General features: G+C 31.1%; 3 protein-coding genes across 3 annotated transcripts; all 3 read left to right on the top strand.

Moving 5' to 3' along the window:
- The first annotated feature begins 244 nt into the window (after nucleotides 1–244).
- LOC146942732 (putative glycosyltransferase At5g03795) lies at nucleotides 245–3,831 on the top strand. The gene is made up of 5 exons (XM_085756793.1): nucleotides 245–421; nucleotides 533–1,254; nucleotides 1,343–1,473; nucleotides 2,102–2,450; nucleotides 2,920–3,831. The coding sequence occupies exons 2-5, from the start codon at nucleotides 571–573 to the stop codon at nucleotides 3,583–3,585; spliced, it is 1,830 nt and encodes a 609-aa protein (XP_085612919.1). The 5' UTR covers nucleotides 245–421; nucleotides 533–570; the 3' UTR covers nucleotides 3,586–3,831.
- An 801-nt stretch (nucleotides 3,832–4,632) lies between these two features.
- Nucleotides 4,633–7,404, top strand: LOC146942733 (putative glycosyltransferase At5g03795). The gene is made up of 4 exons (XM_085756794.1): nucleotides 4,633–5,485; nucleotides 5,577–5,707; nucleotides 5,873–6,221; nucleotides 6,545–7,404. The coding sequence occupies exons 1-4, from the start codon at nucleotides 4,889–4,891 to the stop codon at nucleotides 7,202–7,204; spliced, it is 1,737 nt and encodes a 578-aa protein (XP_085612920.1). The 5' UTR covers nucleotides 4,633–4,888; the 3' UTR covers nucleotides 7,205–7,404.
- A 2,442-nt stretch (nucleotides 7,405–9,846) lies between these two features.
- LOC146942734 (uncharacterized) lies at nucleotides 9,847–12,652 on the top strand. Its single transcript, XM_085756795.1, has 4 exons — nucleotides 9,847–10,159; nucleotides 10,400–10,546; nucleotides 10,633–10,703; nucleotides 12,161–12,652. The coding sequence occupies exons 1-4, from the start codon at nucleotides 9,980–9,982 to the stop codon at nucleotides 12,453–12,455; spliced, it is 693 nt and encodes a 230-aa protein (XP_085612921.1). The 5' UTR covers nucleotides 9,847–9,979; the 3' UTR covers nucleotides 12,456–12,652.
- The last annotated feature ends 13,285 nt before the right edge of the window (nucleotides 12,653–25,937 follow it).

A 25,937-nucleotide genomic window follows, 5' to 3' on the forward strand; every position in this document is an offset into this window, starting at 1 on the left:
AATTTCATCTAACTTAATTATTCCACTTACTACAATTAATAAGGGTATATTAGTAAATAATATTGATTTTACCATTGAAATCAACACAATTAATCATTTCCTTAATTACCGCGCACAAACCTTAAACGACTATTATTGTGAGACAGAGGGGTATCATAATAATCGATTCCTTTCTTGAAATAGTTGACTGACAGCTTCTTCTTTTTTACTACTAAAGAGAAAAAGAGAAGAATATTATATTTTTACTGTCCTAAGTCCTCGTCAAGAGAGAGAGAGAGGAAAACCGTTAAACTGGGTGGTGACGGGATCACAGGGGAGTTTGGTGTCCGACCGAACATCAACAGCACCGCTTTTGTCCTGTTTTGCTTCGCTACAACTTCCTTTGACTTCGACGCTCCTATCCGGAACTACTTAGTACCAGGTAGGTACTTTCTATTTCTATCTTCAACTTCAAATAAACCACTTTCTATTTCTATCATATCTACCATGTTTCTTAGTTCTCACTCACTGGATCTTGTGTTATAATTTGCAGACTTCACATGTTAATGTTTGTTCGGTAATTCTAGCAAAATGGGTCAAGAAGTGTTCTCCTTATTTCAGCTAGATAGAAAGAAATTGTTATGCATTATTGGTATTACCTTTGCACTTATTTTAGCATTCCAATATTTTGACCTACCTTATGGTAACATTCTAGTACCTACATCATATTCATATCCTAGTAGTAGCAGTAGTAGTATATTTCAACCTGCAGATTCACCATCTGCCTCTGAAATATTTAGTAACAATATGACCTTCTTGAATCAAACAAATTCAGAACAACCTCTTGACAAAGTTAATGAAACTAGGGTGTATCAGGAAAATGACACTATTTCAAGAACTGTTATAGGTATGGATTTGTCAAGGGAAGTCAACAATTCATATCATAATTTTCATTCCCTTTCTCCTGCAATTGCACCAACATATTTAACTCCACCACCTACTACGACTCCTCCAACAAAAATTTTATCCAATGATTCTAAAATTTCTACAAGTCCTCCAACAAAAGCCTTATCAAAGGACTCTGAAATTACTGATTCCATGAATGATGAGAGGTTCAAGCCATTAAAAGACGACGTCAATGTAACGAGCAATAATTCTTCTATCGTAACTGTGCCTAAGGTGACTACAAGTTCTCTTATAAAAGTTCCAGAGATAACATCAATATCAGATATGGACAAGCTATTGATTCAAAGCCATGCTTCGTATCGATCTATGGTATATGAGTAAATGTAATTTTGTTTATTTGTTTTATGAATATCGCGTATTCTTGTGTTCTGTTCTTATGTTGCTAACTTGTGTTTAGAGGCCAAGGTGGTCTTCAGCTGTTGATCAAGAGCTACTGCAGGCTAGATCAGAGATTGAAAATGCACCAGCTGTAACTGATGTTGGAAACCTTTATGCTCCTCTTTTTCACAATGTTTCCATGTTTAAGAGGTATCATTTTATTATTATGGTATTTCTGGTTTTGAAAATGGTTCAAACGCATCTTCTGCAAATTAACTCTACTCCAACAATTTACAATTTAATGCTATTTTTGTAATGGTATGTGATTGTGAACTACATTTTGTTTGGACATATAGAGATATTTTTTATTTATGGTTTAGATGATGAACAGGTTCAACTTTTTTCTGTCTTCTGATAACATATATATGACATAAGCACTTGTGGCACTGTTAGGGAGAGCATATGGAAACAGCTTATGACCTATCCAAAAGTTGTTTTCAGCTTATTTTCATAAGCTCTCAATGATAACTTTTGAAAATATTTTTGATAAGTGCTTACATGAAAATATTTTTTATTTTATTATATCTTTTATTATAGTAGTACTTTATGCATAGGTACTTATATGATAAACACTTATGCCATGAGTGTTTATTAAGCTGTTTATCCAAAGGGTCTACAGAATATCAGTGTATTTATTGATCGGCTCATTCAAAATTTGTGAAAAGTGCTGAATTTCATGATGTCTTTCTCTTTTTTTTGGCTCAATTTCGTGAGATATGAAGCAATATTCTTGTTGTTACTGCTAAATTTTCATTTCACCTTAACTGCCAATTATTAGGAGCTATGAATTGATGGAAAAGACTCTCAAAGTGTATGTATACAGAGAAGGGTCAAAGCCAATAATGCACTCACCATATCTTTTGGGAATATATGCTTCCGAGGGATGGTTCATGAGGTTGATGGAAGCTAATAAAGCATTTGTCACGAAAGATGCAAAGAAGGCCCACCTGTTTTACTTACCTTTTAGTTCTCGAAGGCTCGAGGAAGCATTATATGATTCAAATTCACATAGTCATAGGAACCTAATGCAGTATCTGAATAACTATGTAGACACGATTGCCAGGAAACATTCTTTCTGGAATAGAACAGGAGGTGCTGATCATTTTCTTGTTGCTTGCCATGATTGGGTATGTTTTTCTCACTTCAATCAGTGAGTCTTTTCTGTGTCAGTTTGTTAAGGCACTAGCTATAATTGTTTACTATTTCACATCTAATGCTTTCATTGTTGTTGTTTGCAAACAAAAACATGCATTGTTAAACTCTTGATTGAATCACCAATATATTTATTCTGTGAAATTATAGTAGTCATTCAATTTAGTCTCTGAAATTAACGAAATCTGAAAAAATGATTGTTGAAATTGAAAATCCTTGATCATGTAAGTCCCTTTGAGACGATTTCAGGGAATAAATTGGGCTGCCCAAAAGTGATCACAAATTTTCAATTTCAAGGATTATTTTGAAATTTCATCAATTTCAGACACCAAATTATGTGACACCTACAATTTGAAACTAAATTGATGATTTATTTGGTAAACTATCAATTCTATTAGTACCCTTCTTTCTTTGCATAATATACCTTTGGACTGCAATCTGCAGGCACCTTCAGAAACAAAGCAGCGGATGTCAAAGTGCATAAGATCCCTGTGCAATGCCGATGCCAAAGAAGGTTTCGTGTTAGGGAAGGACGTGTCACTTCCTGAAACTTACGTCCGCAATGCACAAAATCCCACCAGAGACCTCGGGGGAAGACCGGTTTCAAAGAGAAAAACGCTTGCATTTTTTGCAGGCGGTATGCACGGTTATGTCCGTCCAATTCTGCTGCAGCACTGGGAAAATAAAGATCCCGACATGAAAATCTTCGGTATGCTGCCAAAGTCGAAGGGAGACAGGAGCTACATTCAGTACATGAAAAGCAGCAAGTATTGTGTTTGTCCAAAGGGATATGAAGTAAACAGTCCAAGAGTTGTCGAGGCTATCATCTACGAATGTGTTCCGGTTATTATATCGGACAATTTTGTGCCTCCTTTTTTCGAGGTTTTGAATTGGGAATCGTTTGCTGTTTTTGTTTTGGAGAAGGATATTCCAAATTTGAAGAGTATACTTGTTTCCATCCCAAAAAAGAGGTATCTTCAAATGCAGATGAGAGTGAAAAAAGTACAGCAGCATTTTCTTTGGCATAAGAGTCCTGTCAAGTATGATATATTTCACATGATACTCCATTCTATTTGGTACAGCAGAGTCTTCACTGCAAGAACTAGATAAATTACTTTTGTGATTTCAGAGACACTCCATGTAGAGTAAACAGGATTTTCTTCATTCCTTTTTGTAAAAAAATATAATAATAATTTTCACTTGAAAGTTAAGAAACTTTAGTGCCTAGATATTGATTTACAATGTCATATTATTTATTTGTACAATCTTTTGAGTTTTTTTGTGTAAATAAATTTATGAATCCTATTCCTTCGCTGATTGGCAGTTTAATTGAATTTTACCGTGTCTTGTGAATCATATGGTGTGGATGTGTTGTTTAATAATGTCATATAACATAGTCATGGATTTCAAAACATATTAGCATCACTAGTGTGCGTTTGGAATTTTGGATTAATTGTTTACATACTTAAAAATATTTTGGGAATATTTTTAAACCTTGGGAATACTGCCAAAAATATTTTGAACTTCGTATCTATGAAAATGGTACAACTTAAAAATGTACATCAAGGTGACAAAAAAAGGAGATAAATTGGGAATTGAGTTTGGAGAAATGATATTTTGACAACCACTTTTTGACAACTTTTGGACAACTTTCTCTCTCATACTCACATGATGTTGTTATCCTCTCTCTTCCTTTTTCTCTCTCCATTGTTTTTGACCAATAAGAAGTGAGAAAAACAAGGTTGTCAACAAAGTTGTCATCAAATGGATGTCAAAATATCATTACTCTTGAGTTTATTAAACCATTTTACTGGTAGATGTAACAGACAAGTTTTTGACTTTTTCGCTTTGATGTTTGCATGTTACTCTCCTCATTTTTCTCCGATCTTCTACTCCTATGTTTTTCTATGCAAACGGTGACACGTTTTTGGGCAGAAGGTAAGGAATTCAAAATTAGAAATTTTTTATAGAAGAGAACACAAATTTGACTTTAAAAAGTTGAATGCACAACTTTGAAGACAATTATTTCTATTTTAAATTTCCTAACATATGCACTTAGGGCACATCTTAATATTTGTCTTTTTTTTTCTTTTTTCTTTTCTTTTACCTTTTGAAACAGACAGAACATAAAAAGTCGCATAAACAAATCCTTTCTCCACTGTCGGTGCATTCTCATGATCCGGTAACACGTTATTTCTCTCTTCTTACAACAACATTCATCTCCTTCACTTCACTCACCCATCAAAAACCTTCACCAAATTTAGCAACTTTTGTACCTGATCTCAAATGGGTTTGCTTGAAAATTCCAAATATGAACCATTTCATGATGGGTGATCCATGAAGTTTCCATTAAACCTTGATTCATTTTCTTGTGGTACGTGTATTGTATGTTAGTACATTCTGCAATTGTAACATGGATCTGGGATTTTTTAGATTTCTATGTCTAGCAGAAACAAGAAGATTAGTTTCATTGTTAGGAATAATAGTAGCTCTAATTTTAGTTCTTCAGTTTTCTGAACTTCCAAATAGTAAGTTTTTTTCTTCACTTACTGCCAGAATCAAAAGTTTTACATTGGATACACCTTTGGTTAATTCTACAATTGATGATAATAATGTGAAACTAAATGCTTCAAATTCAAACTCTACTAATCCATTACGAAATATAGCAATTGGTCCTCAAGCCTCTTCATTAGATCAAGTTACAAATTCAGAAAAGAGTAAAGAACTTGAAACTGTTGTTGGAAAAGATGTAAATTTAACATCACAAGGGATTCAATCTTCCTTGCTTGCACCACAGCCTATGGTGCCATTGTCCAACGGAACATTCTTTGATTCAAAAATGTATCCAAAGGATGGAATTTTGGAAGCTTTGCAAGCTAATTACAATGCAACAAAAGGTAACGATAAGCCCACGATTTCGAAGAATTCCAAAAAGAAGCCATTGAAAGTGGTTACGATATCTGAGATGAACTTAATGTTACAGGGTAGTCATGCTTCTTCTCAGCTACTGGTATGTACTGGATTATGTGCCATTTGTTACAATGTGTAGATGGAATGTTGTCATTTGATTTCTAATTTGTCTCGTTTTTAATGTTTTGTAGAAACCGGCGAGTTCTTCAGCTGTTAATGTGGAAATAATGAAAGCGAAGTCGGAGATTGAAAATGCACCTACCATTATGAATGATTCAAGACTTTACTCACCTTTATACAGAAATGTCTCCTTGTTTAGAAGGTAGGTATCATAAAAATTATCATGTTTTAATGTACAGAATCTACTCTTGAGCTAAATCACTGCATTAAGGTTCAACCATAATTGACCAAGATTCTAATTGAATCTTATTATTATGCTGATTAGTAAGTTAGTAGTTATGTTAGTTTCCTTCGGTGTCTCTTGCAGGAGTTACGAACTAATGGAGAAGATGCTCAAAGTTTATATCTACGCGGATGGAGACAAGCCAATCTTTCATGAGCCATTACTGGATGGAATATATGCATCTGAAGGATGGTTTATGAAATTAATGGAAGGAAACAAACAGTTTACCACTGAAGATCCTGAGAAGGCTCACTTGTTTTACATACCTTTCAGTTCAAGATTGTTGCAGCTAACTCTTTATGTTCGTAATTCACACAAACGTTCGAATTTAATCGACTACATGAAAAATCATGTTGACATGATTGCTGGAAAGTACCCTTTCTGGAATAGAACTAATGGAACAGATCACTTTGTCGTTGCCTGCCATGATTGGGTGTGTATGATTGCTTATACTTGTGCAAATTATGATTAATGCATTTTCTGCCCCTTAGCACAAACAAAAACTATAATTTTCCCATTTTTCGTCATGCATTTGGACTGAATGCATTTACTTTTTTGCTTCTATTTAAGTCTAGAAGGAGTAATTTGTAACCATCTCACTCAAATACAGGGAAAATTGTTTTTGATGTAACCTATTTGCTTTTGGACTATAGTATTTACAACAGAACATGCCTAACCATTATTTATGATTGAACCATTAATTTCAGTCGCATCAGTAATTGAGTGGAAGAATAATTAACAAGCACAATTTCTCAGGCTCCTGCAGAAACAAGAGGGCGCATGCTTAATTGCATCAGAGCTCTTTGCAATGCTGACATTGAAGTAGGATTCAAGATAGGAAAAGATGTATCTCTTGCAGAAACATATATAAGATCAATTGAGAATCCTGTCAAAAATCTAGGTGGCAACCCTCCATCTCAGAGGCCTATCCTAGCATTTTTTGCTGGTGGTTTGCACGGTTACGTTCGGCCTATGCTGTTGAAGTTATGGGAGAACAAAGAACCTGACATGAAAATATCCGGTCCGTTGCCGCATGTCAAAGGTAATGCAAACTACATCGAGCTCATGAGGAGTAGCAAATTCTGTATCTGTGCAAGGGGTCACGAAGTTAATAGTCCGCGTGTGGTAGAGGCGATATTTCACGAATGCATTCCTGTTATCATATCTGATAATTTTATTCCTCCTTTGTTTGAGGTTTTGAATTGGGAATCATTTGCTGTGTTTATCGAGGAGAGACATATTGCTTATTTGAGAGATATACTACTTTCTATATCGGAAGAGAAATACTTGGAGATGCAGAAGAGGGTGAAAAAGGTGCAAGAACATTTTATTTGGCATCATGAGCCTGTTAAGTATGATTTGTTTCACATGCTTCTTCATTCAATTTGGTACAATAGACTTTTCTATACAAGTTAGATGTAGTAATCATGTGTCAATTTTGTAGAAAACTCATTGTGTAAACATAACAGCTAAAACAGGAATAATATGCTGGTAGGAAAAAAATCATTAGTTCTTGTTGAGGGTCATTTTTATCCCCAACATGAAGAAATCAACATTCATTGTAAACGGAAAACTACACAGCAAGCAACAGATTAACCTCTTTATTTTTATTTTAAGCAACCTCTTTATTTTATTTGTTTGAAAGATCCTCTTTATTGTTTTGAGCTGTTGTGTTGTATTCACGGAAAAAGAGAAATACACAAGTGTTGTAATTTATTTTCATTGTTTGAAATGGATCTAAATTAAAATTGCAAATCGATAAAACAAAATTGAAAACCGCACAAAACTTAATATTATTGAAAGCGTTTGATTATCCTTTTGATGAGAACCACTCATATTGAATATGATTTCTGATTTATTTTCCAAAATCGAACCAAACCATATACATATATTTTAGTCTTTTTTAATATGTGTTTTTTATTCCCTCGGTCCATAAGTATAAGTCTGCTTTAAATAAAGATGTTGTCCCTAAATATAAGCTCTATGAATAAAGATGTTGTCCCTACATTTTAATTTTTTTTCAAACACACCCCTGATAGATACAACTAGTTGATCTTGAAAAATAAAAAATTATAGTTAAACATTAATATACAAGGTGTATTTTATAAAGATCTACTTACAAAATGGATACATTAAATTTACTAACCATTTTTTTTAATATATGAGAAAAACAAAAGTCGCTTATGAAAAACCTAAACCTTAAAACGATTAGATAAGATGATACATGTTTTTTTTTTTTTTTGTGGTGGCCGGGGTTCGAACCCCGGACCTTGCATATTTTATTTTATGCACTGTCCCTATCAACTGAGTTAAGTTCATGAGGACAAGATGATACATGTCTCTTCTAACTTAGTCATAATGCTAATTTTTAATATATTATATGTAATTATTTTTTAGGGATATTAGGGATATGATATGTAATATATTGCATCAAAAATATTTTTTAACATATCTTCATAATATTGATAGATTTTTTAAAAAATATTGTAATTTAGATATCAAAATTAAACTGCATTTAATTAAATCGGATTTTGTTTTAAATGAGACATCAAAATTAAACCATATTTGATTTTATCTTTTAATCAAATGATTTTTTACCTTAAAATCAATCAAAATGCACTGTGAACTAGGGGTGTTCGCGGTGCGGTTTGGTTCGGTTTTGAGCAAAAAAGTCATCCAAACCGCGAGATAAAAAAGCATGCGGTTTGGTTTGGTTCGGTTGATTTTTAAAAAGTCATCCAAACCAAACCAAACCAAACCAATGCGGTTTGGATTGGTTCGGTTTGTGCGGTTTATCGCGAGATAAAAAAATATTACATTAACTCTAATATTGCCAACTTGTTACAAAATAAACATAGGACATTTTATTTTGATGTTTATATGATAAAATATTAGGTAAAACTTATATCAAAATAGGTAAAATTAAGAAGAAACATAAGCATGAAACAAATTATTGGGAAGTAAAGAAAACAAATTCATCACTGGAAATGAATTGAAAAAGATGGAAAAGAATTATAATCGAACCTGATGGTGCAACGATGGAAAAATCGAATCAAAAGAGATTATTCTTGAGCTATGTCATTGGGCTAGTACATATTTAAGTAATATTCATTATTCTTGCGGTTTGGTTTGGTTCGGTTCGGTTGCTGAGATGCGAACCGAACCGCGCGGTTCAGTGGAAAAGTCATCCGAATTCATCCGAACCAAGTGCGGTTTTTTGCGGTTTTGGTTTGGATTGGTTTGGTTTGCGGTTTTTCTATTGGGTTGGTTCGGTTTTGAACACCCCTACTGTGAACACCCTTACTCATGGGTCGTCATTATTTTTTTTATGCAAGTGAGATCATTACCATTATAACGTGGATTCAATTTTTTTTTACCATTATAATGTAATATTGTTAACAATATTACATTATAATAAATTTAGTCAAAAAATCTTACAATAATACATATTTTTCAAAAAATATACTATAATAAATAATAATTAATTATCATATCATAATAAGCGACTTTTTTTTTCTTTTTTGACCAAAAAATAAAAAATTTACTGCAATACTGCACTATACTCTTTTCTTGAGATTTTTTACTGATGTCCTATTTATAAGAATATTTTGTAAAGAAATAAAATAAAAATTATAAGACTTTTTTCAATTACAATATAAATTAATAAAAAATATCATCAAAATACTCTTAATAATTTTATAAAGAGGATCGAAAGACCAACAATTTATCTATTTTAATCCTTTTTTTCCTAAATGGAAAATGTTGAAAGTTAATTTTGAAAAGAATTTTTGATTATGTATTGGTCAAAAGTAGTAAATAGAGAAAGTAAATAGATAGAAACAATTTTAGTCAAAAAGAATGAAAATGGAAACAGAAGCAGAGGAGTAAATGTTTAAAGTTAACTAACACACAGTTACACGTGTGTTCCGACCACCGTTAATTAACGTGAAAATCAGTGAAAAACTGAAAAACAATGTATAAGGAAAGAAGAAAAACTCTGTTTCTGTGGTCCCCACCTTAAGATCTGTGTTATCTTTTCTTCTCAATCTTTCTTTTGCAGCTACAAAGATCCTGCAATCTTTCTTAAAATCCCAGAATTCTTTTTCTCTTTAAATATCATCACAAAACAATATCAAATCCATTGTTGATGAAATTAACAAAGTTAAATTTGGTTGAATAAAATTGAATAACATGGCTGAGACCAAAAGCACTACGGTTAAGATCAAGTCAAATCCCCAAAATGTTCCCTCTAAACCAAAGATTACTGATTCTAATTCATCTCTCAATAAGAAGCTCAATACCTCATCAACCAAACATCCACCTGATTCTAAGATGAAATCTGTCACCACCACCACTGTCACTAAATCTGAGGTACTACTACTTTCATTCTCAATTTCATTTGTTATCTTGTTCTTAATTTTACATTTTTCTTGGATTTTTTTCATTATTTAATTGGCCTAATTGTGTTGATTAATGTTAGTTGGTGTTAGATATAGTTGAATTGTTTGTTGAAGGTGGTTACTTAGTTGGTTGATATTTGTTGCAATTTATATATGTTAGTTTAGTTGTGATTACAATTTTTTTTTTTTTTTTTTTTTATAAACTTGATAGGTTAAATCAAAACCAACGACGACAATGTCTGCGTCTTCGTCCAAAACAATATCGAAAACAAAGACAAAGACGAAAACAACAAGTACCAAAGTGAGAGAGAGGAAAGTCTACAGTTTGCCTGGTCAGAAACATGATCCTCCTGAAGAGGTTCTCAATTTCTCTCTATTTATTATTTCTTGAATTTACAATCCATTGGGAAATCAACTCATTATATTCAAACTTTATGTTGATAGAAAGAACCCCTGAGGATTTTCTATGAGTCATTGTCAAAACAGATACCAACAAGTGAAATGGCCGAATTTTGGTGAGTTTCCTTCCAATCTCACAGTTGTTAATCATCCATGTCTTGCCCTTCTATGAAATGAAATTAACATGCATGCATTGCATGAAACTGGCAATTTTGAACAATTCCTAGTGAATTGTGAATAATATAGTGTTAAATCATTCATTATGTTTGGATCTTAGTGTTAAAGTCGTCTCCAATAACTTCATGTTTTATATTTTGAGTTTTCATGAGCCATGTTGCTTGGATACTCTGGATAATTTGTTACAATAGTCCAATTAGAAATACAAGTTATTTTCATGCCAAATATCTTCATATAAGGATATAGATTTTCCCTGGTAAAACAAGTGATTGGGCTCAAGGGTTTCATGAGTCTCAGTTAAGATCAAATCAATCCAAAGCACCTGAGTTCAATCCTTGGCAAGAATAATCTTTGACCAGATTTTATTTACCTCCCTGCCAAACTCGGAATTATCGTTTGCTATGATATTGATATTATCAAGATATGTGTCTAATCCTATGCTAACTTTCATCCAGGATAGCTAGCTGTAGCTAGGATGACCGATTAAAATGTTCTGTTTTAGTTGATAAAATTAATGTTTCATGTCATTGGATTTCATTATAATAAACATTATGGTCTTCACTTGTGTCCGCAGACTCATACTTTCTCCATTCATGTCTCACATTGGCAACTTCTGCATAATAATAAAGGATGCTGGTCAGCTAATGCATTTGCAAGTATCTGATTCCTCTTCGTGTCATTAAGATAGACATTTGTAGTAGAAAAACTACAAACTTGTGTCTATACATTTAAGCTTATGTTTATCTATAACCTTGCATTCGTGCAGAGACATGCCCCTGGAAACCGAGTGTTATTTTAGTTAGGGCTTTAATAACTCATTCCCTGTCATCTTATATTTTTTTCTTAAAAGGAAATGCCTAGACAATTAAATATATTCTCTAACTTCTCTCCTTTTTTTATTTAATGTATATTGAATAATGATGATCTATGTAAGTGGTACAAAGTTAATTCTGAACTAAATTGTTGATGAGAAAGAAAATGAATGTTCATAATGTAAAATCTAGCAATGGTTACTATGATGGTATCAGAATTAGCTCTAAATTTGTCGCGATTCTTCATGTCCCATAGTAAGGTAGCATCTGTCTTGCCTGTTGCTAATCCTTATATCTTCCTATTCTGTTTCTCTGCTTCCTCTGTTCACATTCGATTTGTAGGATTCAATAACTGATTTTGGAGTTGATTAACCCCTAGCACAAAAGAAAATATTAATCGTTGTGTCTTAAACTGATGATGATGATGATGATGTCTTGCATTCAAGATAAGCAATAGAATCAGTGCTTGAGTATTGAACTGATGATGTTGTTTTGCATTAAGCGGAGCATTCTTCTGTTGCCGTTTTTGTCATTGTCCTTGCTATTACAAACTAAGGCATAAAATTACACACCTCATTGTGCAGGTTGATGGAACATGGGTTGTTGTCCCCTCAAAAAGCTAAGAAAGCATTTGAGAAGAAGCAGAGGAAGCAAAAGGAACTTCGAACAGGAACTCCCATAAAATCATCATCAAAGCCGCCGACTAAAACAGGAACTTCACAGAAGCAGCCACAGAGATCAAATAATGCTGCAACTACACAGAAGCCGCAGCCGAAATCAAATAATGGCGACATTAAAGCCAAGAGAAAAATTGATACTGACAGTGATGACGATGATGATGACGATTTCATTTTAAGTCATAAAAGAAGAAAAGGGTAAGAAGAAAAGCCTCATAATTTTTATTTAATAAAGGGAAGAAAAAAAAAGGGGGAAAAAATAAAAGAATTATTGTAATGTAACTTAAATTGTAAGATTAAAATATTCTTCATGTGTTAAACTTACTGATACAGCAAGGAACATGCATTGTATGTGTCTTTTGCAAGCAACAAATGAAAATGGATAATGCTTTCACTCCATTACTTCCGGCCCTTAGAATTGACAATTGACACAATTGTGTCGTGATTCTTTAAATTGCAGAGAATTGTGATTGAATACGGTTAATGTGGTTTTAATCATAGTCGCGAGAGATATCTAACCTCTCATTTAAAACAATATTACTCATCATCATAACGACCTTTGACAAATTTGGATTATCTGCAATTGAGTGTTTTTTAGATTTTCTTGCATCTAGGCAAAATTTGAATGTTGGATGTGTATGTACACCTTTTAGTACGTTTGTCAAGAAAAATGATGGGTGTGCATTTAGGCTACCTGCTATATGTAGCGAAAGTTGTGACTAAGAAATGTCACGAAACAATGTGTCATTTGTTTAAAAAAGTAGTAAAACATTCAAAGCCTTGTTTGAAGGAAAACATGGGAGGGTTGAGGTGAAGTTTGAGTAATCTTAAACGTTTGTGGATTGTTGTGATTTGGCAGTTAGTAAGAAACAACATTTTCCTCTAGGAATACTGCTATATGTAGCGAACGGTGTGACTCTTGAATCTCACAAAACAATGTATCATTTGTTTACAAAAATACTAAAACTTTCAAAGTCTTGTTTGACGAATAGCATGAGAGGTAAAGTTTGAGTAATCTTAAATGTTGACGGTTTGTTCTGATTTTGCAATTCGTGAGAAACAACATTTTTCGTTAGGCCGCTATACCATTATAACATTGATTTTTATGAATGCCCCTCTCTAGTGGAGTGTGTCTTGGCTTTCTCCTCTGGAGCCTCCTCCCTCCCATGTTGGGAATTATTTTTCTCCCAATTTTTGGATTTTCCTCATCCTTTCATACAATAATTAACTCTACATCTCTGTTGCTTCTTCCCCTGCCCTATGACCAAAATCCACCATGTTTTTCCTTCCCTCCACCAACAACAAATATGTTTTCCTCGCTCGAATCTAGTCTTTGAGAGCACAGATCTTAATTCGATATCATTAACCAACTCGCATTTCTTTATTAGAATGACAATGACATAACATTTAAAAATAAGGGTTACTGGATAATATATCGTAATTTCTACTAACTTAAAAACATAAAAAGGTCAGTAACTTATTATCTAACAGTCATGAGAAACGACCTCCATCAGATATTGTCTGATGGGGGTCTCTTTTGTATGGGGCATTTTTATGGGTAGTTTATTTTTAGAATACACTTCAGATGTTTGTAGAAATTTCTGAAAGAGCCTTTGAAATAATATAAAGGTTGAAGAATCAAATGGGAGTGACATCAATCCCGACATTCTTCTCTCACTATCATTTGGTTTTCGAACATGTGGTTTACTTGGACAACCATGAGAGAGACCACCATTGTCGAAACAAGCTTGCAAAAGTCAAAGAAAGTATCCGTAACTAGATAGAATTTAACATTGTAGCTTCTCAGTCCTCCTTTGTCATTCATGGCTTATGAACCTTGCACAGAACAAGATAGGATGTTTCTTTGAAATTGGATTCTGATTTGTACATATCCATTTGATTTCAATTCAATCTATATGCAATGTTTTTTATGTTTAAAAAATGAAATTAGTGTTTTACCGTTAAAAAAAGAGAGACAAAATTACCCTAAACTTTTGCCTAAATGCAGGAAATGAAGGAATTTCTGACTTTAGGGAATCCAAATTTTTCTTTGGCTGCCTCTTCTTTCTTTATGCATTTTTTACACTTGTTATTTTCAAATTCTAAAACTAGTACTATTTGACAATCTAATATGTGTAGAGAATCTTCCAACGTGTTTATGTTGGAAATTTTCACCTTCCTCAATTAGCCAGACATAAAAAAACTGTATTTATTGAAAAGGAATCAAATGGGAGGGACTAGTGGTGTGGTGTGTGACACTAGACTAGACTAGAGCGTGTTAGAGTTGATTCAATTCAATTCAACACACCGTAAAAACACGCATTGTTGTTTATAGGCACAGATAACTGGTTGGTACTGGCAGCATTGAATTTCAGTCGTGTGATTTGGACATAAACCTACAACATATTTGTACTTGCTTAGTTTCACCTCTTCCATGTTTAGGTTGTGTGTGAGGATGATATTGTACATCGGAATAGACCACAAAGGGACCATAGTAATTAATTTAACAAGTTAGTTTGGTCCCAAACGAAGAAAAATGCATCATGTTTAGTATAAAAAAATGCAGCATAAAGGCCTAATGAATGGGAATTAAATTAAAAAGGTCCCCTTTTCTTTTCTAATGTACTATTTCAATGAAAAACAATTAAGATAGAGATTGTTATCTTTCAAGAGTTAGAGCCACAAAAGAAGAGAAAAACCACTACGTTCTGTTTATTCATTAAAGAGGCAGAAAAACAGATTCAAAGCGAGACAAAATGTCTATGACATGTCCTCTTCTCTGTATGTATACCGTACGTACTATGCATATATGATTTATTTTTCGTCGTATCATCAATTTCTTAATAAAAGTTTTTGTACTTTGTGTCGATTTATTTTCATCTTTTGTCAGAAACATTTACATTAATTTAAGTATCATTATAAAACATGATTTCAATAGATTGTCATATACGTCCGAAAAAAATTGTCATATAAAATCATAGTCTTTAGGTGAGTTGCTTATTCAAAGATGTGCTAATAAACCATACATATCAGACATTCAAAAATGCTAAGTTCATTAGTGGTTGTTTGAACAAGATGGGAAGATAAAGATTTCAAATTCTTACTTTAGATTTAAGATATAAAATCTACATGAAAATATATACCGTCAAATATGATAAAATGGCCACTGATTGGCTGGCTGAACATGGGATTATGAGATCACACAATCCAAATCACTTAAATATTCTATTTTTGAACGTTAGCTCTAGTACTTACATACATACAGTCAAATAAACTCCAGAACGTACATATTTATTATGTGTTTCAGTTCAGCCAGAAGCATATACGGTATTTGATAATTGATATTGTTGTGATGCTGTCTGTAAATGCCGTCAATAATTATAATTATGTATAGAGAAATGATATTTGTACAACCATTTTATGACAACTTTTGTACAACTTTCTCTCTCATACTCACATGATGTACTTATCCTCTCTCTTCCTTTTTCTCTCTCTATTGTTTTTGACCAATGAGAAGAAAGGAAAGTAAGATTGTCACAAAAGTTGTCATCAAATGGTTGTCAAAATATCATTACTCTTATGTATAAGGAAATATTCGTATACTGTCTCAGAAATGACAATCCTAGATTCTTAGGCGTAACTAAAAAATATTGAGAACTTGTGATTAGAGTGGAAAGTCCTTATTGCCAATTGCCATTAGCCACACCCCATGATATTGATAGCCACTGAATGACGAGAAATTCTAATATGGTCACGAGACCAAACAAATAGTGTTTGGTCACACACACATAAACAAATATTTTTTTAATGATGAAAAGAAAATTGATAACAAAATAATTAAATATTTTAAAGATAATATCTTCATGTGAGTGTGTCCAAAGACTATTTATTTGGTCTTGTGACCATGGAAGAATAGCTCCTGAATGACTCAACATTTTGTTCTATGTAGCCTTTTGTATATGTATCTAGCTCAGTCAATCAAATTATTAAATCACATCACAATAGTATAAAACTCAAAACAATTGTATATGCCCTATACACACACACACACCAACTTTTACAAAGAACAAAACTTGTGTGTATTTTTTATATTCTTAAATGTTATCACGACCAGCACTATTCCACTTGGTTCGTAGATATAAATGGTGGGTGGTTCGATAGTAGAAACTTGTGGGTGACCTGATAGCAGGTGGCCCAATAGATCGTGGTTGCGCCTAAAATGATCCTACAAATCCAACTTTTAAGGTAGGAATTACCCCCACTTATAAACACATTCAGGTCATCTTTTATCCGATGTGAAACTCTTTAGCATGTATGATTCTTAATTTAAAATGTAAGTAATACTATATATATATATATATATATATATATATATATATATATATATATATATATATATATATATATATGGGTTTTGTTACAAGCCACCCTTTGGTGGTGTCTTTTATCAAGTCACACCTTAAGGTGTGATTTTCACTTTTTAGTTATAACTTTGCTAAAAGACACCTTCATAAAAGTAAGTTGGTGTCTTTTCGCAAATGCTCATAGAGTAACTTGATAAAAGACACCTTCACAAAAGGTGTCTTCTATCATAACCCTATATATATATATATATATATATATATATATTATAATAAGACCGGGGTGAGGTGACTACATATTTTGTGGTTATAACAAAGTTTTAAAAAAATTGTAGATTTGAAGAGATCGGGAATAGTTAATATATGTACAAAAAAGCAAGTAAAGAAATGTAAGTAAATTTTGTCCAAAGATGAAATAAAATGCAATAATTTGACCCAATCCAATCCCACTATTTCACAAGAATCCATTGAAGTCAAATAACCTATCTAGAGTTGCCTTAATTTGTCGGGTAATGCTTTAATGTGGCCCTGATGTCTCTCATTCTTAAGGTTCCTCCTTACTTGTTTCCTTAATTAAGTAAAAAGAAAAGAAAATTTTGTGGCTGCAAAACTTTTCCTATTTTGCTTTGCACTGCAGGTGGATTCGTCATTCGTGTGTGTTACTGTTGCAAAAGACCACTATAGTTCGAAAAATTAATTTTATGGGTCCAAAACGTGTATCAATCAACATGTAACAACTCATTATTTGCAGGTACAATTTCATGCTTTGGAAAATTGGCTGGAAACGCGTTTATATTTATATGAATAATAATAATAATAATAATAATAATAATAATAATAATAATAATAATAATAATAACTTCGTGGACTATATTTCGTCGTTATTGAGGTAAAGTGCAGGAGAAAATAGTACAGACAGCCACTGCCACTAAAGTTAACAAGTTATTATCTCTCTCTCTCCCTATAGGTTTATCTTTCTGCTTTTCTGGGTAAGCTGTTTGTTTGTTTGGCTTGCACAATAATGGCACTATAGATAAATTATGTGTCAAGTCTTAATAATGGGTCGATCCCACAGTGTCTCGTATATTGAAGGAACAAAAAACCTAAACTCTCATTAAAAAAAAAAAAAAAACTAAACTCTCAATGTTGGGGAAGATTTTAATGGAAGGGAGGGGAGGGGTGGAGAGGGGAGAGATTTTAATTAATGGAAGAAAAATGTAAAATTGCATTTTCAAAATGAGGGATGCTATATATCGCGAGGGAAGCATCTCGCAAATTCACGAAATGGATACGTGTTGCTTTGTAAAGCCTTTAGTCAAAATTTGAACTCAGTTTTTCCAGAAATCATGGGAGGAGTGGAGGTTAAGGCTGTGTTTGGTAACACAAAAAAGGTAGCTTATAGCTTCATGGATTAGCTTATAAGCTTGTTGGATGAAAACGTGATGTGTTTGGTAACAAGCTTTTCTCACGAGCTTATAGCTTTTTTTGAAAAGTTATTTCAAGTAGTTTTTGAGCTTATAGCTGGTAGCTTTTTATATTTTCTTCCAATTTTAACCCTATTAATTTAAATTAATTATTTTTAATAAAACAACTACCCCATGTTCATGTTAATAACTGCCACGTTTTATCAATTAAAAAAAATAAAAACTGCCACGCTTTTATTTAAGGAACGTTTATATATATGTTTTTTTAAAAAAGAAATGCTTTATTTATTGTTATAACTAGCCTACTTAGCTTCCCTGTAGCATTTAGTTTCTGCTTTTATCTTTTTTCTTGTTTATTTTTGCCTTGTTTTACCAAAAAAAAAAACAATAAATAACTGGCCTATTGTACACTGTAAAATTTTATATTCTAGCTCACATTTTGTCTCCACCTTCCTCTTATTTTTGAGATTCATAAAAGCAGAGATCAAAATTGTCGGTTAAATTTCTTTGAGGATTAAAAGTCGAAGAAATTTTTTATGGAGACTAAAACCAAAAGTTTGAATATTTATAGGGAATTAAAACATATTTAATCATATATTAAAATATTTAAAAAATACATACATTAGAAAAAATGTGTGTAATATATATATATATATATATATATATATATATATATATATATATATATATATATCCTATACATACATTTTAGAATGGTGGAATGAAACAATACACGTGGCATAACAAAATGAAATACATAAGAAAAGTGACGTGGCAAATTGAATCATAAACATAGGAATAGAAAATAAACATATATGTTACAATTTTAAAAATTAAATTTCAATTACTGCCATTTATGACTTACCAAAAGGGCAAAACATACACCACTAACAATTAAATATTGAACTTTTTTTTTGAAATTAATTAAATAGTTGAATTATAAACATTAGAGAGAATAATAAAATATAAGAGTAGATTTGATGTATGAAATAAAATTAATGAGTTGCTAAGGAAATAGTCTAATTTCATCGATTCACATTTCTTCCGCTTTCATTAACACAAAAATTATAATGAGTTCATTCAAAAATAAATAGTACGAAACTTTAAAAATTAATTTCTTAAACCATTTATTCAAAATATAAATAAGCTAGGATACATAACTCTGAGATAAGTTAATCCAGTTAATAATCAATTATAAATAATAAATTTCACTAATTCATTATTCATGAGACAAATATTTGTTACCAATAAATATTAAAAAAAACACACGAGACTAATATTTTTCACTAATAAATATTAAAAAGTACGGGAGACATTTATGTCTAATAGATAAAAAAAACACGTGACACATACTTATAACTTATAATACATATAATAAAAGATAAATATTAGTAACCGATACATAAAAAACACGGGACAAATATTTGTCAGTGATATATACAAATATTCATTAATAAATATTAAAAAAATTAACTGAAAAATATTGTTATTGATACATAAAAAAAACAAGAGATGGAGATAAAAATAACACAAGACAATTTTTTTTACCATTACTTTAAACAAAATACACGACAAATATTTATCACTGATAAATATTAAAAAAATCAGGACAACTATTTGTCTCTTATACATAAAAAAACATGAGACATAAATTTTCTATAAATAAATAAAAAAACGTACATGAGTAATATTTACCCCTAATACACAATAAAATGTGAAACAAATATATATCACTGGAAAAAAAAAGTGTTATTTTTCATTAACACATAAAAACACGGGACATATCCATTCTATCATGGCAACACAAAACTGTCACAAACACAAAACAACCGGCAAAACCAATAACAAAATCGACGACACCGCAACAAATCAAAGAAGGGGAGCAAAGATCCATTCTATCATCGACGAAGCAGGTCTACACCGAAAAAAACAATGACAAGAACAACTACAAACCTCCGAATAGAACAGATCTACGCCGGATCTGAACACCATCGCCGTAATCATCAAAGCCCAACCGAAGATTGACCGACAATGGAAGTACAACAACTGAGCAAAAGAACTTCAAGATCTTAGTCACGGAAAGAAACACCGAGCAAATGTTCTTCCAAAGAACCACCGCCGAAAAAACAGGGACGAAAGGCGATGCAGATGGAGGCGGTTTGAAACGAAAAGATTTGGATAACAGGGGAGGCGGTTTGCTTGGATTGTTTAGAGAGATGTCAGAGATTGTACCCGAGTGATGAAAATGACCTTTAGAAATATACTATTGGCACCATCTTTTTCAATGAAAATATATTTATCATTAATAAACATAAAAAATATATGACACATGGGATAAAGGATTTTCTTCGATAAATAAAAAACAAAAAATATATATTTGGAAATTAAAAAATAGCAGCCTATCACCCGTGCATTGCACGGGTTAACACACTAGTAACTTAAAAAAAATGTCCTTTTATGTCATTTTATACTTATCAGTCACTTCAACAACTAATTTTACCAAACATATTATTTTTAATAAGCGAGTTTTTCAACTATAAGCTATCAGCTATCAGTCATCAGCTATCAGCTAGCTTTTCAGCTATAAGCTAGCTTATATCTTATTTTTACCAAACAGAGCCCAAGTAGGAAAAATTTAACACCTTCGCAATGTCTTCGTGAAATGAAAATTCTCTATATGGCTCTATTTAAAATGACATTTCGTTAAGATAACATTGAATAGAGATATTTGTGTGCAAATTAAACGTGAAAGAAATATTCTTTAACCTCCATATCCCTATCCCTATATATTTAAGGGGAGTTAAATTGAGTTTTAGAGCAACTTTGCTCCCTATGTCTTCCCTCATCTTTTAATAATTGAATCAAACAACTCAAATTTAAAGTTTAAAGTAGTATATCCCTTTCATTTCCCTTTAACCACACACATGAATTATAAGGAGTGTTTACTCCTCAGTTTATAAGTAATTTTTTTAAGGATTAGTTAAGTCCGACTAAACTATGTTATCGTAGTCTATCTATTTGTCTTAATGTGGCAAAATATATTAAAAAATAGGAAAATGTTAACGAGTGCTCCCGGGGCATTCTTTAAGACCCATAAGTAGTAATTATTTTTATAAATGCATGTAATCATTGCTTTGGAAATCGAAATATTTGAATTTTTTAAAGAATAATTACTTATTTTAAGATACTTAGGGGCACTCGTTAACAAGACCCTAAAAAATAAAATCAAAGTTTTACGAAAAATTTAGAAGTACTAAAAAATACACACCAAGACTAGAAAGGGAAAGGTAATAATAAGAAAAAGAGTAATGATATTTTGACATCCATTTAATGACAACTTTGTTGACAATCTTGGTTTTCTCACTTCTTATTGGTAAAAAACAATGGAGAGAGAAAAAGGAAGAGAGAGAATAACAACATCATGTGAGTATGAGAGAGAAAGTTGTTCAAAAGTTGTCAAAAAATGGTTGTCAAAATATCATTTCTCTAAGAAAAAAGTTATTTTGAGAATTTAAGAGTTGTCTGATACCGTATTATACGGTTGTCGTTTTAATAATAATAATAATGTGTTTCTCTCCTTTAATCAAACTAACCCTTGTTTTAGATGTATGTTAATGCTGTGTTACAATAGTTGTCAAATATTAGTTGTTTAAATATAAATAATTGGCCCACAGTAACTAGAAAACACCAAGGTGATGAACGCCAATAACAATATCCCCACAAACTAAAATTGAGAGGGAGGGAAGAAATAAAGCATACTCTATCGAGAAATGTAACATAAAATGGACAGCCAGCTCAATCTGACGTTGTTATCACATATCAACTCAAAGACGAAGCAGTTCCACCTTACCTCCTCCAACTCATAGCACGTATAAGAGTGACTGGAGTTCTTACCAGAAACCACTTCAACGACGAGAATTTGTGTATCACCCATCATTTATCCATGAAGACTTGATTTATAAAAACAAGTTAGAACCAATATAATTAAAAAAAACGAGGGATGCTATATATCCAGATGAAATATATCCCGAAAGCTTCACGATTGGAAATTGCTTTGATTCCAAAATATAAAGAAAAATGTTAAAGTTCCCGACAGGTTTTTATCCCGAATCAGCTCGAGCGTGTATTCCACACAGCCACCTTTTTTGACTTCCTCCTTTTTCCATATGACCTACCATGAATTGTGGGAAAAGCAAAGCTTTCATTGGTTGCTTTTAATTCTTGATGCCCTCGGGATGGATTTTTTCGGGTTGAATAGCAATGCTGAAATATAAAAACTGCTCCCACTTACCATTAATTGAATCAAAGCATATTTATCCCTAATAATTTCTCTTTAACCCTAATTAAAAGTGATATGATGATAATTTAATCTATGATGATATGAACTTATCAATATCTAATATGATGCAAACATTTAATCTATGGAGACTAACATGTACTCCCTCTGTTCTTAATTATAAGCAAATTTGACTTTTTAGGTTCATTCAATTAATGATGTGTGTAGTCTACAATATGAACCACATACATCATTAATTGAATGAACTTAAGAAGTGAAATTTGTTTATAATTAGTAACGGAGGGAGTAGTTTTGTATTTGATGAGATAAAATAGAAATATCAATAGTTAACACTAATTTGTGTTCTATAAATAAAAAGGTTATGATCTTCATGTCACACACATTTAATAATCATCATCGTTGACATCTCATTATCACAAAGAAATAGAGAGAAAATCAAACCACATTATCATTTGATCATCATGAATTCATATATGCTTTTCGAATATTTACTTTTGATGATTAATATGATTGATTTAGAGTTTTAGGATTAATTTTTGGTATTTTAGTATTTTAACCAATGCCCTAAAGATATTCGTTGATATTCTTCTTAATTTTTTTTTACCTAAACATACGCCAGTTCGTGTGTGTATATAAAATACCAGGAAAAGAGATTTTGGAGTAATAGATATATTCCATCAAATTACAAATGCAAGGCCTGTCCTTTTCAAACTATTATTTTTCAAGTCAGCTATGAATAGAATTCAACAAACTAAACACCACTCGTAAAACAAACAATGACTTCATTTCCCTATAGTTAAGAACCAGTTCCATAACATCACTCTACACGATAAATCTTATTGTCAAAAATGATTGATTCGGATTTAAGAAATAAGGTGCTTTGTTTTGGCATGTATGTGAGTTGCTTATTCTGTGGGTATCTTTATTTCGGTCCCTTCCATATGGCTGTATGTACGTAGAGCTCTCTCTTTTGGGGTGTTTTTCTTTATTTGCCTTGTCCTTATTTTTGGTTGGAGTCTACGTTATAGTGCTATGCTCTATATTTCCTTTTTATATATTCTCCTTGCCTGTAAAATTGAATGGCTAAAATTCAATTAAAAAGTAAATTAAAAGAAAATAGATTAGGTAGAGGATTATAAAAAATTGATGAACTATATCATTATAAATTCTATCAAAAACAAACGAGTTATGATTGGTTTTTTTCTACATTATCCTCTCTTGTTTAGGGGGTATTTACCCCTTCAAGATATCAACTAATCAAAATGTAATATACAAATGTAACATTAAATGTCAAATAAATGAGTCAATTTTTTCTATAAAAAAAATGAATTTTAATAAGGTAACTTTTAATTTTTATTTAATTATATTTAGGTATACAATCTTAATTAATTTACACTATAGGGCTTGTAACAATTAAAATTTCACATCAAATTCAACCCATCATGGCTGTGTTTGGTAACACGAATAAGCTAGCTTATAACTTGTTGGACTAACTTATAAGTTTGTTTTGATATAATAAGATGTGTTTGGGCAAAAAGCTTTTTCCACTAGCTTATAGTGTTTTTTGAGAAGCTATTTCAAGCAGCTTTTCAGCTTATAGCTGGTAGTTTTTTTATATTTTCTTCCAATTTTAACCCTATTAATTTAATTTAATTATTTTTTAATAAAACAACATTTTCATGGCTTAAAAAATAACGGCCAAGTTCATAGTTTATTTTTTAATAAAACAACTGTCACGTTTTCTCCTTTGAAAAAAAACTGGCATGCTTTATTTTATTTTTTAACTAGTAATAGACCCGTGCGTAACGCACGGGTCACGTAACATTGTGGTAATCATATAAAAAATAAGTACTTTGTTAGTACTATCAAATGTTTTTTTTCATATATTATATATAAAAAAATGTTAAATATTTGAATCGCGTATGTTGTGGATTTTATTTTCTTATGTACACGAAAACAAATTTTTATATACACATATAAGAAAGTCAATAAAATAAATTTTTTAAAACTCATGATTATTTTCAAAATATCAACATCAATGTAGTGTTTCTATTAAATAACTTTTTATTTTATATGCACAACACCGTTCAATGTTTTCACCGTACCCGTTGTAGATTTTATGTGATTTATCAGTAGAAATAATTTTTTATGTTAATATATGAGAAAGTTGATATGATAAAATCGTAGAAACTCATTAATATTGTCAAAATATAAACATTAATATAGTGTTTCTATTGAATAACTTTTTATTTTATATGCAAAACACTGTTCAAAATTTGCACCGCTCCCGTTGCAGATTTTATGTGTTTATATATGCATAAATAAATTTTTATGTACATATATGAGAAAATCGATATGATAAAATTTTGAAAACTCGTGACTATTTTCAAAATATCAACATCGATGTAATGTTTCTAATAAATAACTTTTTATTTTATATTTAAAACACCGATAAATATTTGCACCACACTCATTGAAGATTTTATATACTTATATATGCAGACGAATTTTTTTTTTTTTTTAACAATATGTAATAGTCAATATGATAAAATTTAGAAAACTCGTGACTATTTTTAAAATATCAACATCACTGTATTGTTTCTCCAAAATACAGTTAAATATTTACACCGCACTCATTGTAGACTTTATTTGCTTATATCTCCAAAATCAAATTATGTATACCGATATGAGAAAGTTGATATGCTTAAATTTTGAAAACTAATGATTATTTTAAAAAATTTAACATTATTGAATCGTTTCTATTAATTTTTTAAATATGCAAATTATTAAGATTAAGAGATTAAAATAGATGAGAACAAAATGACGATATAGAGAATTAGTTAGGCTTGGAAGTGATAAATATGAAAAATGAAGGTACATAGAGAATTAGTTAGGCTAGAAAGATAAACAAAAATATATATAATATTTTTTTCAAAATGAATAAATTTGTATTTTATTTTGTAAAATGACGATTAAACCCATAAAATTAAGAAGATTGTGAGGATAATTATGAAATTTTACTTGAGTAAGATTTTCTAATTTTCTTATTATAGTATTAGTAGTAGTAGATTAGTAATAAAAGTAGATATTTAAATTTGTTGTGTGGAATTGAAAAAATAGTTGTCCGTAATTATCATGGTACGTAATATATTGGCTTTTAAGAAGGACAATTATGAAATTTTGTTGGATTTTGATTTTGATATATTTGTTTTAATAATTTTTTTATATATTGTTAGTAGATTAAAAAAAATATTTAAAATTTTAAAGTATTTCAAAGACTTGTTAATTTTGCAACAAAAATAAAAATATTGGTGTAAATTTGTTATATCAACTTATCCGTGGAAGTACAAATTAGGAACAATTTTTTTTTAGAGAAAAAATTGGCTACACCTTTTTGTTTTTAATTAAAAAACAAATAATGTTTTAAAAGTATTCAAAAACTTATTAATTTTGCATCCTAAAAAATAAATATTTATGGGTTGAATTTGATGTGAAATTTTAATTGTTACAAGCTCTATAGTGTAAATTAATTAAGATTGTATACCTAAATATAATTAAATAAAAATTAAAAGTTACCTTATTAAAATTGATTTTTTTTATAG

Source organism: Medicago sativa, chromosome 3 (assembly GCF_051527215.1).
Source record: "Medicago sativa cultivar Bolivia chromosome 3, Bolivia_mono, whole genome shotgun sequence".
Classification (NCBI taxonomy): domain Eukaryota; kingdom Viridiplantae; phylum Streptophyta; class Magnoliopsida; order Fabales; family Fabaceae; genus Medicago; species Medicago sativa.